General features: G+C 33.0%; 2 protein-coding genes across 7 annotated transcripts in view; one reads left to right on the top strand and one right to left on the bottom strand.

Moving 5' to 3' along the window:
• Nucleotides 1–15,959, top strand: part of KCNQ (KCNQ potassium channel) — a 186,896-nt gene that overhangs the window by 127,780 nt on the left and 43,157 nt on the right. Inside the window, exon 6 of the mRNA XM_072528607.1 lies at nucleotides 7,653–7,869. Within this exon, the coding sequence (XP_072384708.1) occupies nucleotides 7,653–7,869 (217 nt within the window). The remainder of the gene's footprint in view (nucleotides 1–7,652; nucleotides 7,870–15,959) is intronic.
• On the bottom strand, nucleotides 8,682–15,512 carry LOC140440107 (uncharacterized). 6 transcript variants are annotated; one of them, XR_011950788.1, is made up of 7 exons: nucleotides 15,370–15,512; nucleotides 13,797–14,047; nucleotides 13,469–13,615; nucleotides 12,165–13,028; nucleotides 11,344–11,661; nucleotides 10,350–10,439; nucleotides 8,682–10,293 (listed from the first exon to the last, which is right to left on the bottom strand). XR_011950788.1 is itself a non-coding variant. In XM_072530389.1 (6 exons), the coding sequence occupies exons 4-6, from the start codon at nucleotides 12,720–12,722 to the stop codon at nucleotides 9,904–9,906; spliced, it is 1,038 nt and encodes a 345-aa protein (XP_072386490.1). In that variant the 5' UTR covers nucleotides 12,723–13,028; nucleotides 13,469–13,615; nucleotides 13,797–14,047; nucleotides 15,370–15,512; the 3' UTR covers nucleotides 8,682–9,903. The 6 variants fall into 6 exon arrangements, 2 of the variants coding, with proteins under 2 accessions (XP_072386490.1, XP_072386491.1); XR_011950789.1 differs by having other exon boundaries at nucleotides 10,370–10,439; XR_011950791.1 differs by having other exon boundaries at nucleotides 12,434–13,028.

Raw genomic sequence — 15,959 nt, 5'->3', positions numbered from 1 at the left:
TTTTTAAAAGTCATCCACAAAAGAATTTACCTGAAATGCGAGAAACAAATTGCGCCCAATCAGTTAGAGATGTCAGCTGCAATGTTTTTGCATGCCTGATTGACTACAAGAAGGCTTTCGATAAAGTCAGGCATGAACAAATGATGAAGTGCTAACGAGGACTGGGATTGACGGAAGAGACTTAAAAATAATAGTTAACCTGTATTGAAATCAATCAGCGGTACTCCGAATAGATGGAGAATATACAGAACAGGTCAAAATCTTTACTCTGAGCACATTTTTGAAGAGACTCTAAAAGATATTGATGAAGGAATATCAATAAATGGAGTCAAGCTCAATAACCTGCGGTATGAAGATGACACAATAGTATTAGTCACTACCCTAAAAGGACTACAAAACTTAATGAACAAAATAACGGAATCAAGCAGAACATATGAACTGGATATAAACTTAAGAACTATAATCAATGAGTCGTTGGACAATACTCAAGAGATTAAATGTCGCATCGGAAAGGCAAAAAGTGCATTCTTGACTATGAGCTCTGTGTTCAAGAGCTATGACCTCACCCTAGAAACAAAAATAAGGCTCCTTAAATGTTACGTGTACTCAGTGCTTCTGTACAGAGTATAAACGTGGACATTGAAGGCGGAAACTTTATCAAAGCTTCGGGCTTTTCAGCTATGGTTATACAGAAGGATCCTGAAGATACCATGAAGAGACAAAGTCACCAATGAACAAGTTCTGCGAAAGATGAACACAACCGCGGACTTGGTCAACATCGTGAAGCGCCGTAAACTGCTGTACTTGGGACATATAATGAGAAATTAAGACAGATACGAGCTACTCCAATGCATTTTGCAAGGTAAAATTGAAGGAAAAGGGGTCCCAAGACGAAGAAAAATATCCTGGTTTGCTAACCTGAGAGCATGGTACAGAAAGACCTCAACATAGCTATTCCATATACCAACCAACAAAGTCATCATAGCCAGAATGATCGCCAACGATCGGAACGGACAGGCACCCTAATAAGAAGAAGAGTGTCTTAAGAACCGGAAAAATAACGCAAAAGGTAGAAAAAAAAATCATCATCATCAGCATTTGGTCTTTATTTATTACGTCTACTGCTGGACATAGTCCTTCCTTAAACTTCTCAATTCTTTATAATGTCGTCAGCCCAACGTGTAGGTGGTCTTTCTCTGCTCTTGGCCTCCAATTTGTAATTTTTCTCGTCCATCGTAAGTCGTGCATTCTCTTCTCTGTCCTTTTTTATGGTGTTGAATCGTGGACCTTGAACAAGATACGTGCAGAAAATTGGAAGCATTTGAGATGAGGCTATATCGGAGAATACTTAAGATCCTGTGGACTGACCGAGTCATAAATGAGAAGATCCTCAGAATAATGAATGAGAACCGAGAATTTTGAAAGTTACAATTCTTCGGACATATTATGCTAAATGAATCCAGATATGCTCTCCTTCAAGCCATTGTGCAAGGAAAAATATTTGGTAAACGAGGTCCAAAAAAAAGAACATCTTGGTTAAAAAACTTCGGAATATGGTTCAATACAACATCTGTGCAGCTTTTCTACGCTGCTGCAGATAAAATAAAGATTGCCATGCACATCAAGAAGAAGATATTCAATCCTGCTGTCATTCATTGCTTCAATCAGGCTGTCTATTTCGACCTTAGATCATAAACTTGTCGTAAAATATATAAAGCTTTTACCTTTTATCTAAACTAGTATTTTATTCTTTTCGGTAGTTGAGAGACGTTGGGAAGTTTTTGAAAGAAGCTCCAAATTTACTTATAACTTGCTAGCAAATTAAAATCACGAAGAGAAAAAAAATTGATTTAATTTTCGTTAAATGCATAGCTGAATGATTTTTGATGATTATAAAAACCAATTTTTACAACAATTTCTTATATATTTTTTTAATCTAACAAGTTTTAATAAGTTCATCTACACTTGTAAACTCTGCTTCACAGTTCGAAACGGATTTGAAAACCAAAAATAAAAAATTCGGTATTGACCAATAAGCTTATATATTTGTGGATATTCTTGTAAAATATTTACAAGATCTTAGTATAGCCATAATTTAAAATATAATTATATTTAGTAGAAGTAAACAGTACAATTAGAAATTTTAGGGACAACTTTTATAAAATGACTAAGCGATAATAAATGTGATTGAATATTGGGTCGCAAATACTAAAATATTGGAAAATGCCGTGCTTACTAGGAGGCTAACTCTCTGTGTGCTCTCACTTCCACTAACAACTCACCACTACCATTAATGAGCGCTGGAAATGGAACACCGATCGAGAATATAAATAGTCGTGCGGAGCGACAAAAACAAAGTTCGATCCGGAGTATTGATCTGGGAAGAACTTCTACTCTGGTCTCTGAATAGTGATGAGAGCCCACCGTCCTTCGGTGAGGCAGAACCTCATCATTCATCCTCTTCATTGATAAGCAGATCTTCGAACTTTCGGTATTGATTATAGATCTTTATATATCCTACCCAACCGAACACCGCTAGCATTTATTTCTTTTCAATGCAACAGTGTCGAGGACCGAAGTTAGTTTGTTTACTTAAGAGGATTCATCTTTTTATTTTATATATTACATAGAAGTCAATTTATTTTTGTTTATTTTATTTGAATATATTTTTATTCAAATTAAACTTAAGTATTACTGAGTCTGGTATCTAATAGCCTTAGCCGATATCTATTCATCACAACTTAATTTAAAATTTTTATTGCTCGAGTTCCTCATCTCGTAATTTCTTAAGATACCAAATCGGTATAAAAACTATTATATAATAAAACAAATTATCTAAATATATGCCACAATTAAAAGTAAATAATTGCTTCAAGAAAATACAAATCTTGTGTTGTTTGAAAAAATTTTGTGTAAATATGATGAAAGTATATGTTAGCTTAGTTTTGAAGCTAAGAAATTTTCCGGATCAGTTGTATAGAATTTTGTATTGTTTTTTGTATTAAAATTATGTATTTATGGCTGGTATTCTGATATATGGATAAAAACACGAAATTTATTACAAATTGCTAAAAGTACCATACAAAAAAAATTATAAATATCTTGTACCTGATTTTTTTACCATCAATCAATTGTGGTCTTTTAAATATTAATACGTACATTGTAATAATATATTGCTTCTATGTTATGTTCTTATTCTTCTTAATTTCTTTTAGTTAAACATTTTTTTTTTTCGTAAATGTTTGTGTTTTTTTACTTAAAATATTATATAATTTTTTAATATATATTTGCCATTTATTCCAAATTATCACAAATTATCGTTGTTCGTGTGAACAAATAAACTTATAAATACTCCAACAGAGCCACTCCTCGATATTTAGTCGTCGTGGCTTAAACTACTTCTCTTTCAAATGACCTCAGTCTACTGGAGTGTTCCCATATTGTTGTACGCAAATTGTTTCGCCTTAAGATAATTCACACAAAGGTTCTTTTTCAGGCATTATTTTTTATTTTTTTATATTTCATCATCAATCAGCCAATCGCGTCCACTGCTGGACATAGGCCTCCCTCAGTTCTTTCCAGTGTTCTCCACACTGGGCCGATTGTGGCCATTATCCCGCTACACGTTTTATATCATCGGTCCATCTAGTCGGTGGTCGTTATCGGCTTCTTTTATAGTTTCTAGGCCTCCATTCCATAATACGTCTTGTCCACCATCCATCTTGTGTTCTGGCTAAGTGTCCTGCCCAGTTCCACTTAAGTCTCGTGGTTCTTTCGATGACGTTTTGAACTCCTGATCTTTGCCTGATTTGTCGGTTTGTTATGTGGTCTCGGAGGCTCACATTCAGCATTGCACGTTCCATGGCTCGTTGTGTAACTCTTAGTTTATTCGCAGATTTCTGCGTGAGTGTTAAAGTCTCTGCTCCATAAGTTTGTACAGGCAAAACACATTGGTTATAAACCTTTCGCTTGAGACACATGGGAAGAACTTTTTAGAATATATCTTAATTTGCCAAATGCTGCCCATGTCAGGCCTATTCGCCTCTGTATTTCATGTGTTTGATTGTATCTGCTTATTTTGATCTCGTGTCCCAGATATTTGTAAGTGTCTGTTTGTTGTATGGTACTATTCTCTATAGTTATATTTCCACTCATTACGAGATTGGTCATAAGTTTAGTTTTCTCAAAGTTTATCTTTAATCCTCCTCTTTCAGACTTTTTTTAAGCGAATGTATCATAGAAACTGTATCCTGTAAGTTATATCTGCGATTAATACAACATCATTTGAAACCTAAGATGATTTAATCTTTCTCCATCTATATTGATGCCCATATCTTGCCATTAAGTGTTCTTAAATGTTGACTCTAGAGCTGCCGTGAACAATTTTGGTGAAATATTGTCTCCTTGTCTAACTCCTCGACCTAAGCTGAATTTTTCTGTGTCTACGTGTAGTCGTATACTTGATGTAGCGTTCTTGTAGATGTTTTTGATTAGTGTCGTGTACCTGTAATCTATTTGGCTTTGATTTAGGGCGTCCATTACTGTTTCAAACTCTACAGAATCAAAAGCCTTCTCGTAATCGACAAATGCAAGAACCAGTGGTATGTTGTACTCAATGCACTTTTCTATTAAGATATTAATTTATGGTATGCCAATGGTCATTTGTGCCATATCCTGCCCTGAAGCCTGCCTGTTCCTTGGGCTAATAGAAATCAAGATTAGGCTCTTTGTTAAGATTTTCATAAAGAGTTTGTAAATATGTGTCAAGAGGCTGATGGGTCTATAATTCTCTAATTTAGTAATATCGCCTTTTTTGTGTAACAAGACGATCACTACATTATTCCAGTCTTTTGGAATCGTACTCGCATGTAAGCATTTATTAAACAGTTCGCTTACTGATTTTAATAGAATTTCTCCTCCTGCTTTTATTGCCTTAATAACGAGTTCATCATCACCAGGCGATTGATGGTTCTTCATTTCCTTTAAAGCTGCTCTTACTTCTGACACAGTAATGGGTAAAAGTATTCCCGATCCCTGATTTATGAGAGTTTTTACTCGTGTCGGGAAATTGTCTTGTGGTCTTTGGTTAATATAAAGGTCTTTGTAAAACTCTCTGGTTATTTTCAGAATATTTTGTTTATCTGTTGTTGCCTTTCCGTCTTTATCTCTCAGCTTGTATATTTCTTTTTTACTTTGTGTGAGTTTTCTTTTCATTAGCTTTAAACCTTTGTTCTCTTCTGCTGTTTGAGTAATTACATTATGTATTATATCTTCTTACATCTTTTCTAATTTTCGCTGAAATTCTTTGATTTAGTTTTCTATATTCTTCTTTGTTTCGCTTTACGCTCTCGCTTATGTTTCGTCGTATTTCCATAAGAGCTTTTGTATCTTTGCTAATCTTTTTACTTTTGCTGTCATTTTTCTTGCAAAATTTGAGTTGTGCGTTTCTAACCGTGTCTGTTATTAATTTATTGTGATCGTCGATACTTAGAGGTTTGGGATTATTACTCTATAAAGTTTCAGCTATATTTTTTATGTATGCTTTTGGCTGATTTGGCAACTGTTTATCAGATAAAAAGATGATAAACAGTTGTATTTTTTATTATACTCCAGTGCAATGCATATCTGACTTTCCGTCATTACCAGCAAATCCATCTTCACTGTGAACTATCACGATATCGTCTGTGAAACCTTGTGTTGATATTGTATCACTGTTAAGCTTGTTGATCAAATAATCAATAATAATGTTCTATGGCGTTGATGACAGTGATCCTGCTTGGGGGCTCTCCTGCATTTGTCTTATATAGGTGATTCTTCCAGCATATAGCTTGCACTGAAGCAATGGATTTATAACGCTATCTACTTGCATCATGTTTCATTATGTGGCTCCCTACCAGCTCTTTGTGTATGGATATAGACTTTATCAAGATATTTTTAAGTATATATTCAACGTCTAAGAAAGTTGCAATAGACAGTTCTTAAGGCGCAAGCTTCACTCTAGTCTCAAGTCAAATTGTGCGGGACAGCTTACGATTAATAAGTTCATTGCGCGGGTGCAATGGGCTAAAAAGGAGGATGAAATAGAAAAATTTTGGATTGAGGATGAATGATAGTACTCACAATATCTGGAAATCTACAGGTGATAATGGAAGATTCTAATGCCAAAATCGACGAAGGTAAATGTGGTTCCATAGTAGGACCATACACAGTAGTGTTTGAAGAGCAACTAACACAAAACATTAATATCAATCAAGAAACATATCAAAGATCATATAAATTAAAAAAAAATATAGATCAGTGACAGATTTTTAAAACCAGCATTATGAAGAAAGCAACAGAACTGGGTGACAGATGAACTGTTAGCGATAATAAATGAAAAAGAAAATTTAAGACTAACAAGTTACAATGTATAATAAAAAAAATAGAGACAAAGAGGCGTATTATTCAGAAAAATGTAAGCAAATAAAATTCTTGCAAAACAAATATGACAACTTCAGTTTGCATAAAAAAGTCAAAGAACTAGCAGGACTAAGAAAGATTAAGAAAGTTAGATTAAGTGAAACCTGAGCAGGCAAAGCTAAAAGTGGTAGTATAAGTTCGAGGTATAAATGCTAGTAAGTGGTAACGAGTGTGTACTAATTGGGCAAAAGAATACCATCAGGATAAAGGTATGTCCTAACAGTTTTACCCTGCTGTCCTCGTATGAGAGTGGTAAAGTTAAGCTTAGGCAAGGAGTCAACACTTAATATTTAATGACTTTGAGATATGAGGCTTAAAAGAAGATTCTGAATATCACAGGATGCATCACTATACGAACGTTAAATTGCTAAGAAGAACTAAGAGAAGAAAAGATGTTTAAATGAAATGAAAATAAAAGAAAGAACACTTTAGTATTTCGGACTTATAATGCAATAAGGAAAAATAGAAGCCAGAAAAAGTATGGTTGGAAGATAAATATTATGACAAAAATAAAGATAATCGTATGGTTGCAGCCCGAAATGACTCTTTTAGTGATGCTGATGCCGATCTCCGTAACAGAGATGGCAGTTAAAGAAAAAGCGGGTGCAAAGGTTTATCTGTAATTTTTTATCTCGATCAAATATTTTGACATTGTTTCTTTTTTTTTACATGCATTAGGTGAAAGCTATTATTGATCTATATAATTTATCTGGATCATACTCTCTTTTTCCAAATTTTGGTATAAACGGCACACTCATATTTTTAAGAGATTTTGGTATACATCGCAGACTAGGAGTTGACTAAATATTTGGATCCGTACACATTAATGACAATAATTGCTTGTTTTAAAGGACAATATTGATTACATATATATAGTGACTGTATATTTTAACCTTTTACTATATCAATATAATGTCATTTGTTTTGTATGTTTTTATGTTTTTGTTTACCATTTTAGATGAAGTGACTGATTTAAGAATTTTTTACATTTTAAGTGTATATGGAAAACAAAAAAATGTATAACAGTTAATTTTGAAACGTAAAAAAATTCTTTAAATTTATTGTTTATCCAAATTTACTTATGTTTATTAAGGAAATCAAAAACTTTAATAAATCCGGAAAGTTTCCCAGTTTTGCTAGTTTTAGATGCAGTGTTTGATGTATTGGTGTTGAATATCCATACGTTGGGTCAGTCCCTAATATTACAGGTAGCGAAAAAGGCATCGGTTCTGAAGCGGAGAAAATCCAAGAACAAAATGGACCCTCCTGGAACTTCCCGAGCCGAGCTTAATACTCCAGGTCCAGGTACTCCTCTGACGGAGGCTTCCATGGTGCTGTCAACACTTGGCGGCCAGCCCAAGGCCTTATCCGATACCGAGGTCATGTTATACATGGATGAGTCGAAAACAGGTTTGTTGGGGTTTTCGCTTCACTTCAGCTGTTTAAACTTTTTCACACTAAACACTTTATCCTTTACCTAATATTTGTTTTAAAAATGTCTTTCTCTTTCATTTGTTTTTCTACTGTACAATTTTTAGAAATTTTAGGAGAATGTATCTATTACACAGAGTAACATAAGCCTCTGTTCTATTGCACAAGGTTTAGTAATCAGATTTAAAAAAATATCTGGTTCATTAACAAAACATTTAAATTTAAATTTTAACATACAAAAAAGTATTTAAGTATATTTTAGAATGTAAGTAAAATATATTTAGATATCATACAATTTAATTTAAGTGAAATTTAGTAAATACCAACAGCATAGTTGCTTCATTTAATTTGATTGATTAATTACATTTTTAAATTTAAATACTATACCCTAATTTTTTTTAAATCTAGCACTTTGCATGTCCTCTATAGTAGTATTTTCGTATTTAAGAAATGTGAGGTATAAGGTATAACTCAAGATTATATTTATTTCATTGACACTACCTACGTTTGTGTATTACGTCAAATGCTGTTAATATGTAATAAAAAAAATTTAACATTTTGACACCCAGGGCCTATTTCAGAAAACTATCCACTCAGCCCGAGATATTTTTTTTTGTTGTTGCGGCTGAAAATGTTACACTATAAATACTGATTTAAAATATTGCCATATTTTATTATTCTAAGAGATATTTAGGCTGTGTTCAAATTCGATACACACAGTTCACAAGCCACGAAAATACCGATTACAAACCAAATAGCCTAGGTGTAATAAAATTGATATACAGGTTTTTATTATGTATTTATTGAAAATATTACACATTAATGTTTAAATAAAGCAAGCCACCATTTTAGGGTAACATTATGTATCTTAAAAAACAATTTGAACACATAAACTTTTTCTCAAGACAACCTGTACACCTGATATTACACTGCTTAGAACTCTTGGTTATATAAGCTCTTCTGAACCTCGAAGAAAAATGGCTGTAGCATACAACAAAACGCCCTCGTTTGTCGTATTCTTCAACTTTATGTGACATCTCTCGTACTGTTGCGTGATCATGTTTTAGGCATATTTCTGCAACAAGTTTTTCCCCGAACGTCGTTATATCCAATTTAGTGTTCAAAGTTGCATTAAAAAGGATTAGTGCGTTTACAACAGCGGTACTGGTAAGGATTTCAATACCTACTTTACGATACCATTTGATTGATCTGCGGACAGGATTACTGTAAGATGATCTCTAATCCGAAACATCAATATAAGACTTAACAGAATTATATTCCACTATTGTATTAAGTTTCCTTTTGGTACCTGTCCGTGTCTGTACCGTAATCATTTCTGGACAAGATTTGGTTGTTAAAAAACAAACTTCTCGTTTGTCAACCCATTTACCAACAATAACTTTTGTGTTGCTTTCAAGAGTTACCAGGTCCCTTCTTGATAGTTTTTTTTTTCAGGAATCACTTGGATTATATTTTCTATGTTTTCGCAGCGTTTCTACAAATGACTATCAAATGAATATGATTATCGTTGAGTAAATTGGCTAAACCAACGCTTGTATAGTAGTTGTCCGTTACTAATGTTCTACCACTTTTAAAAAGAGGTTGTATCAATTCCATTACAACTTGGCTGGAAACAGACTGATCAATTGGTCTACGTTGCTTTCAAGCGTAGATATTTATGTTGAATGTATGTATAGCCTCCTTGTCCACACAACTTGAATATTTTTATTCAGTATTTGTGTCGTTTGCTCAGTATGTACTGTAAAAATGATAACCTTCCACAAAATGGAACCATTGATTCGTCGATGCAAACGTACTCCCCTGAAGTATAAACGGTTTGAAAATTTCTATTACACATCTACTAATATACTTAACTTGAAAAGGCGGATATTTTCGGGACATAGTTCATTATTTAAAAAAATGAAGAGAAGAGTGCCTCAAATATATTTCTTGACATCTGTATACTTTGATAAATGGAACATTTATGAACAAAATTTGTACACCAAAAGTCTGTTAGTCTTGGTTTTGGATTAGGCCCGTCCATATGAGTATGCCCAAGAATGTTATAACTTCTTCCTTATTAGTATCAGTCCAATTATTTAGAAAAGAATTTCGTGTTACTGTTTCATTGATGATACCATTAATAATTTGTTGTTTGGCATAAATATTGGTTTTGGTTACCAAAAGATCAAGTATATCTTCCGTCAGTAGAAGTTTATAAAATGAAAGTGGATTATCATCTTCACGATGAACATTCAAAATTGAAGAACTATTTTGCTGAAGCGGAAAAGCATTTAAATTACCAACAACATTATCCCATACAACACGTGTCTCTAAATTTCTTGTCGATTGCGTAATTTGGTTAATGACTTCTTCCGAATTCAAATCTGCCTTTCCACTGATCTAAAAAAGTCCAAATCTTAATTTTAATTTTTTCCTTAACGTCAAAGTCAGCATACCTCTGAATACCTCTGCATACCTCTTATTTCTTCAGATTCCAAATTTCCAAAGTCCCACAGCTCAAATTTTGTAATTTGATTTACGTTAACCTAAAAATCGGTGTATTTTACAAAATAGTCATAAAAAAAATATGTAGTATCTGACAAAACCCATAATATTTTGACGTTTTACGATCGGAAAATTTTCGTTTTTTATAATTTGTTCATCAGATTTATCTGAACTCTCCGAATACCAGGGATCATTGATAGAATCATCATCGTCTTCAAATTCAAATTCACTTAAATTTTTAGCTATTATTTCGAGTTCCCTTGCTGTAAGCAAGGATTTGTTCCCTTTGATCCCTCTCCTAAGGATTTGAATAAAGCTTCCCTTTATTTTTTCTGTTAGACATAACTATTGAGATAAGCGCTCGATAACTACTCTGCAGACTGCAACAAGTAACTGCCATAGATAAATAGTATAGTATATGTAACTGCTGTCGATTCAAACAAGACAAAACATACACTTGTCGAGGTCATTGATATTATGTACCACTGTTGCCAAATTATTTCCCCAAATTTCGAATTGAACTTAAAATGTAGTCGCCACAGCCCAAGTCTACTAAAACATCCATATTCGCTGGTGCAATTCTAATACCTCGTATCCCAGAAAACCTAACTTTTCAAGGGAGTTAAAAAACGAATGCTAAAAAAACTGAATGATTGCTTCGTACTTTTGCTCATTTGGATTATTAAGTTCAATAAATTATTTATTTTTGATTTTTTTTGTAAATTAATGTGATTAATTAACTAGAGGTTGGGTTACGAGTTATTGAATGAAAAAAGTTGCAAAAAACTTTGGCTTACTTATGAGTTATTTATGTTCTGTGGTCAGGGAACATTTCACATTACATTCAAACAAAAAGTTATTAATATTTGGACAAAAATAGTACAAAAGTAATTATTATTTAAGAAAACAAACTTTGAAAATAAAAGTTTAGTATTCAGTAGTTACCGTTTAAAAATAGATCATGATATAAAAAAATTATAATAATGAAAGTCGGGATAAAAGTTATTCAAATTTCAAGTTGTCGTAAAATTGGTCATACTCAATAGGTATAACTTTTTTAAGTTGCTGCAAGTGTTCTCACTTTTCTTTTTTTATGCTTCTCGCCTCTTTGTACATTGGTGGCCAGTGAGCCTGTTCGTTAACTTGCTTTACTTTTTGAGGCAGCGGTGCCCACTCAGCATCAAAGTCTATTTTGTATTCCATGGTGCTCGTTGGCAGGTATCGCAGTGCTCTTAAGTCCGTTACCACGGGATCATGGAGCACCTAAAAAACATAATATTATTATAAAAAAAGGAGCATAACAAAACTGAAACAAACTTAAAAAAAAATAGTTGGAGCTAAGTATGGAAATGGATTTTTTGCGCTGCGGTTGTAGCCCGAATGTAATCCTATTATTTCAGTTCTTTCTCAATTCGGAAATGTACGCTGTCACACTTCATTTGAGTGTGACGGGAAACTAGATATTTTTGTATTATTTCTCTGTTGTTCTCAACGGCAAATGCCAGCAGCGCATTCGACAATATTGAGTTCCTATTTTGATACGTGCAGCCGTCACTGTATAATATTACAGGTCCTGTAACATCCTGGCAGCACTCTTCTATATAGCTGAGGATACAAGTTGTAAAAATGGACGCTGTCATATCTGCTTGAGTCTCGTCAAACCAATAACAGATAATCTTTTTTGAGGAAAGATCGAAAACGGTAAAATTATGACTACATAATTTTGTTTTATAAAATATTGGGTTCACTTGAACCCAAGGACTGACCTTTACAGCTTGCAAGTCCATTGTAACAACTTTACATTCATTTTTCATAGCATTTATCTTATCCTGCTCTTTTTCATCTCGAGCACGATCTTTCCGTGCCCTGTGTTTCTGCCAGTCTTTATCATCTAACTGGCCCACCTCATCTTTAACACAGGTGTCACATTTGTCCTTTTTTATTGGATGTATGGACAAGTTCATTTGATCAAAAAAATTGCTTATTGCGCACCATGAAACAACATCATCTATCCCTTTACTTTTACTGAACTCACAGTATAGATTATACAACTGACACATGCTTCTTATAACAGGATCTAAATACAATTTGTTGGAAGACTTTCTCCCATAATGAAATTCCAGTTTTGGCAAGCCATGTAGATAATTCCTGGCAAAATCCGTTTTTGATAGCATTTTTGTGTTGGAGGGCTTTTTGCGAGTTGATTTTTTAAATTCTGAACTATTAGCCATTCCAGCAGCGACATCATCATCATTATTGCTCTTTTTTTTGAAAGGACAGTAAACTCCCCTAGACCTGTTGTACTGAGAAACAGTTTTTTGCATATTTCCATTTTTTCGCTTTCGCTAGTCAAGTAGTAGACCAATGTGTTCTCTCGTCTGCTGTTATTTTTAGTATAAGTTTTTGCTTTGGTTTTTACTTTCACGTGATTAACCACGAAAGTTTTCGCTGATTTCAATTAGTTTTTTTCCAAAAGAATATATAGATTTTCTGCCGCTGGCATTCTGTAATTTTCGAGCAGTATCGTGGTTTTCTTCGAATGCACTCTTTGGAGGTGCACGGGGCCCCAAGCTGTCGAGCATCCCGTGGTTTGTTTTGTTTAACAGTCATTTCTGCATACTCTTCATGAACTGCAATCAAAAAAAGATAATATCAGTACACAAAACAGGAGCCAATAAGTGGATCTTTCGAGTGACATTATTTAGTTCGGAGAGTAATCTATAAATTAAAATCTATGACAAAATGTAGAAATAAGTTTCTTTTTCGGTAATAGCAGTATTGCTAGCTTCATCGTTAGCTTCTACAATAATATCATTATCGAAAAGTTTTCATTATGAATTTCCCATTTAAACTGTTTGAATTATTAATAATATCAGTCGAATTAGAGGTTTTGTTACTATCCAGTGCATTATGAAAAGTTATTTTTGAGATATTACTATAAGTATTATTATCTGAAAGGTTGAGAGGTTGTTTATTATAATTAGATTACAGAACTATATCACTGTGACCGATCTGTTAAATTAGTTCAGCATACTAACATTTTTATTTTCAAGGTTGGTGTGTTCCTTACCTGTATTTGTAATGTTATTGCATTGTAGTTCCTCATGAATCAGGGCTGCACCTTCTCCAATAATTATTGAATTAATTTCCTCTAAACTAGTTTCTGTAGTAACAGGAACAAGCTGTGTTACTACTTGTACTTCCGAATGTTCGGGATCTATAAAAGGATTGAGTAACGATAAAAGTTACATAGGTACCTAAATTAAGTGCTAAATAATAATTAACAACCTATTCATTGCAGGATTTAGGCCGCTAGCTGTCTATCTGAGTTAAATAATAATTAACTAGGTACCTAAATATTAAGTATTTAAGAAAAAAATAGATTGTGTTTGACTTACCTAAAATATATATCTCTATAGAAATATCTTGTATACCAAATGCAACGACTTCGAAGTTTGTCATTCATTTTGGTGCGTTACTAGATATTTCTTATTCAATAACTCGTAATCCAAAAACAAATCCAAACTTTATAACATTTGGATACGTGGTATTTTTTAAAAGGGGATAACAACAAATCTGTTCGTCGATGGTTTACGAGGTATTTTTCAATCGATTTAGCTCACTTTTTACTATGGGGATAGCTCATAACCTAAAATTCCATAAAAATTGGGTTACGAGGTATTAGAATTACACCAGAGATATAAATGCACAGTTAGCGCGCTTAGTTGATGAACACAGATCTTCAAACATTGGATATTAGTGTGTATCAGATATATACGCATGGGTTCATGTGAAGCTTTTGTTTGTGTATCTGATGGGGTTTAAAGTGTTAATAAGTCATGTAATGATTTACAAGTTGGGTCACTCTGTTGTCATTTGCTATCAATAAGTCCTTACAGATACTTCGTCTACGGACAACCAACCTCAAGTAAAATCTTTCGTCGCCATGTAACCAATTCCTGTTGTAACTTAAATATCATAGTTTATAATTTAAAAAAACGTAACTCAAAGTTAATCTAACAACATTCAAAGGGTTTTTTCCCATATATTTAGTGACTTCAAACATGTATAGATAACACTGATGATGGAATAATAATTCCGAAAACGTTCGGTAATGTAGCCCGATAGAGTTTTTATTATTATACCTTTTATAAAGGAATTTTTTAAATAAAATTTTATTCTAAAATCTTTTGTAGTGTTATATATTTATTTAATTCTATGGATATTTTTTCTTTTAGTGCAGCTTATTTATAACAAATTGGGCCTTGACGTCTGACATGGTTTTCGTGTTTTTTTTCTGTGGACGACGATTGGCTTTAATTTGTATAAGAGACTGCGTTATCTGGGCATTTGCGTTGTAGATCTACGTATATTAAACTTCCTGGATAATTTGTATCTGTGATCCCGATCACACTAGGCGCACGTTTCTAGGGTGTTTCTTGTATAAGTATATATTTGATATATTGAGTAATTGAGGATATTTCACAATATTGGAAGGAAGAATTTTGTATGTTTTATATTATTGTATTGCTGACATATAACGCATTGAACTGTTAAAATTTTTTATATGGAGCTCAGTCTTACCAACTTGGTATTTTATGACGCTTGTATTGTAAATATCTTTGTTAATATTAACTGCATCTAAACATAATATACTATTAAGACAGAGTTTGGATAGTGATTGTGTAATGTCATATTCTATGTCATTACGGTTCTTAATTTATATTCATTTAAAAGAGCTTCGTTAATATTGTTTTTTGTTGATGACGTGATTTCCATATAACGTACGATATTAAAATAATATATAACTGCTTTGAGTTTATAATTGAGTTATTCTGGGAGTTAATCTTGGACGTTTGATATTTGGAACACCATAAACGCACATCGAAGTGTTTGTTTCTGAATAGTATTTATGTTCATTTTTTTAGTTACAACTTAATTTATTTTAATTTAAGGTATATTTTTACTGACCTTCCGTTTCCTTCCATTTAATAAAAATTTTATAAAGCACAAGGATTGTCTTTATATAACAAAATGTGATAAAAGTTGATAAAAACAGTAAACATGAAAATTTAACAAAAATTTTGACAATTCTACTTGACGTTTTATAAAATTTGAATATCGTTAAGGTCGATTTATACATATCCGTTCCGTGTCCGTTCCGTGTCAGTGCCCAGTCCGGGTATTTTTAATGGTATATTTACATACATTCGTGTTGTAGCAGTGTGCGTATCGGGCCGAATAGGAAGGAAATATTTATTACATATTTCTATGTAAAAGAAAGTTGAAAATATAGCGGCTTAGATAGAAGATCTTACCTTGTTGGCATTATTACTTAATAAAAAGGAAGGCAAGAGCAGAAAAGGCGAAAACAAGGTGTTTTAAAGATGGAGTGTGCATCATATGTGGAAAAAAGACAAACCAAAGGAGAATTTTAAATATACAGAGAATTATTGTACGACGAAACAAAATTTCACGAATGTCGCAGTACTCTTTTTTTTCTTTTTTTTTAATACATACAAAAAAAACGTAAAATACTAACAAAAGAACATCTCCGGCTA

Source organism: Diabrotica undecimpunctata, chromosome 4 (assembly GCF_040954645.1).
Source record: "Diabrotica undecimpunctata isolate CICGRU chromosome 4, icDiaUnde3, whole genome shotgun sequence".
NCBI lineage: Eukaryota > Metazoa > Arthropoda > Insecta > Coleoptera > Chrysomelidae > Diabrotica > Diabrotica undecimpunctata.
The sequence above is the reverse complement of the archived record's forward strand: the minus strand, read 5'-3'. Positions and strand labels throughout refer to the sequence as shown.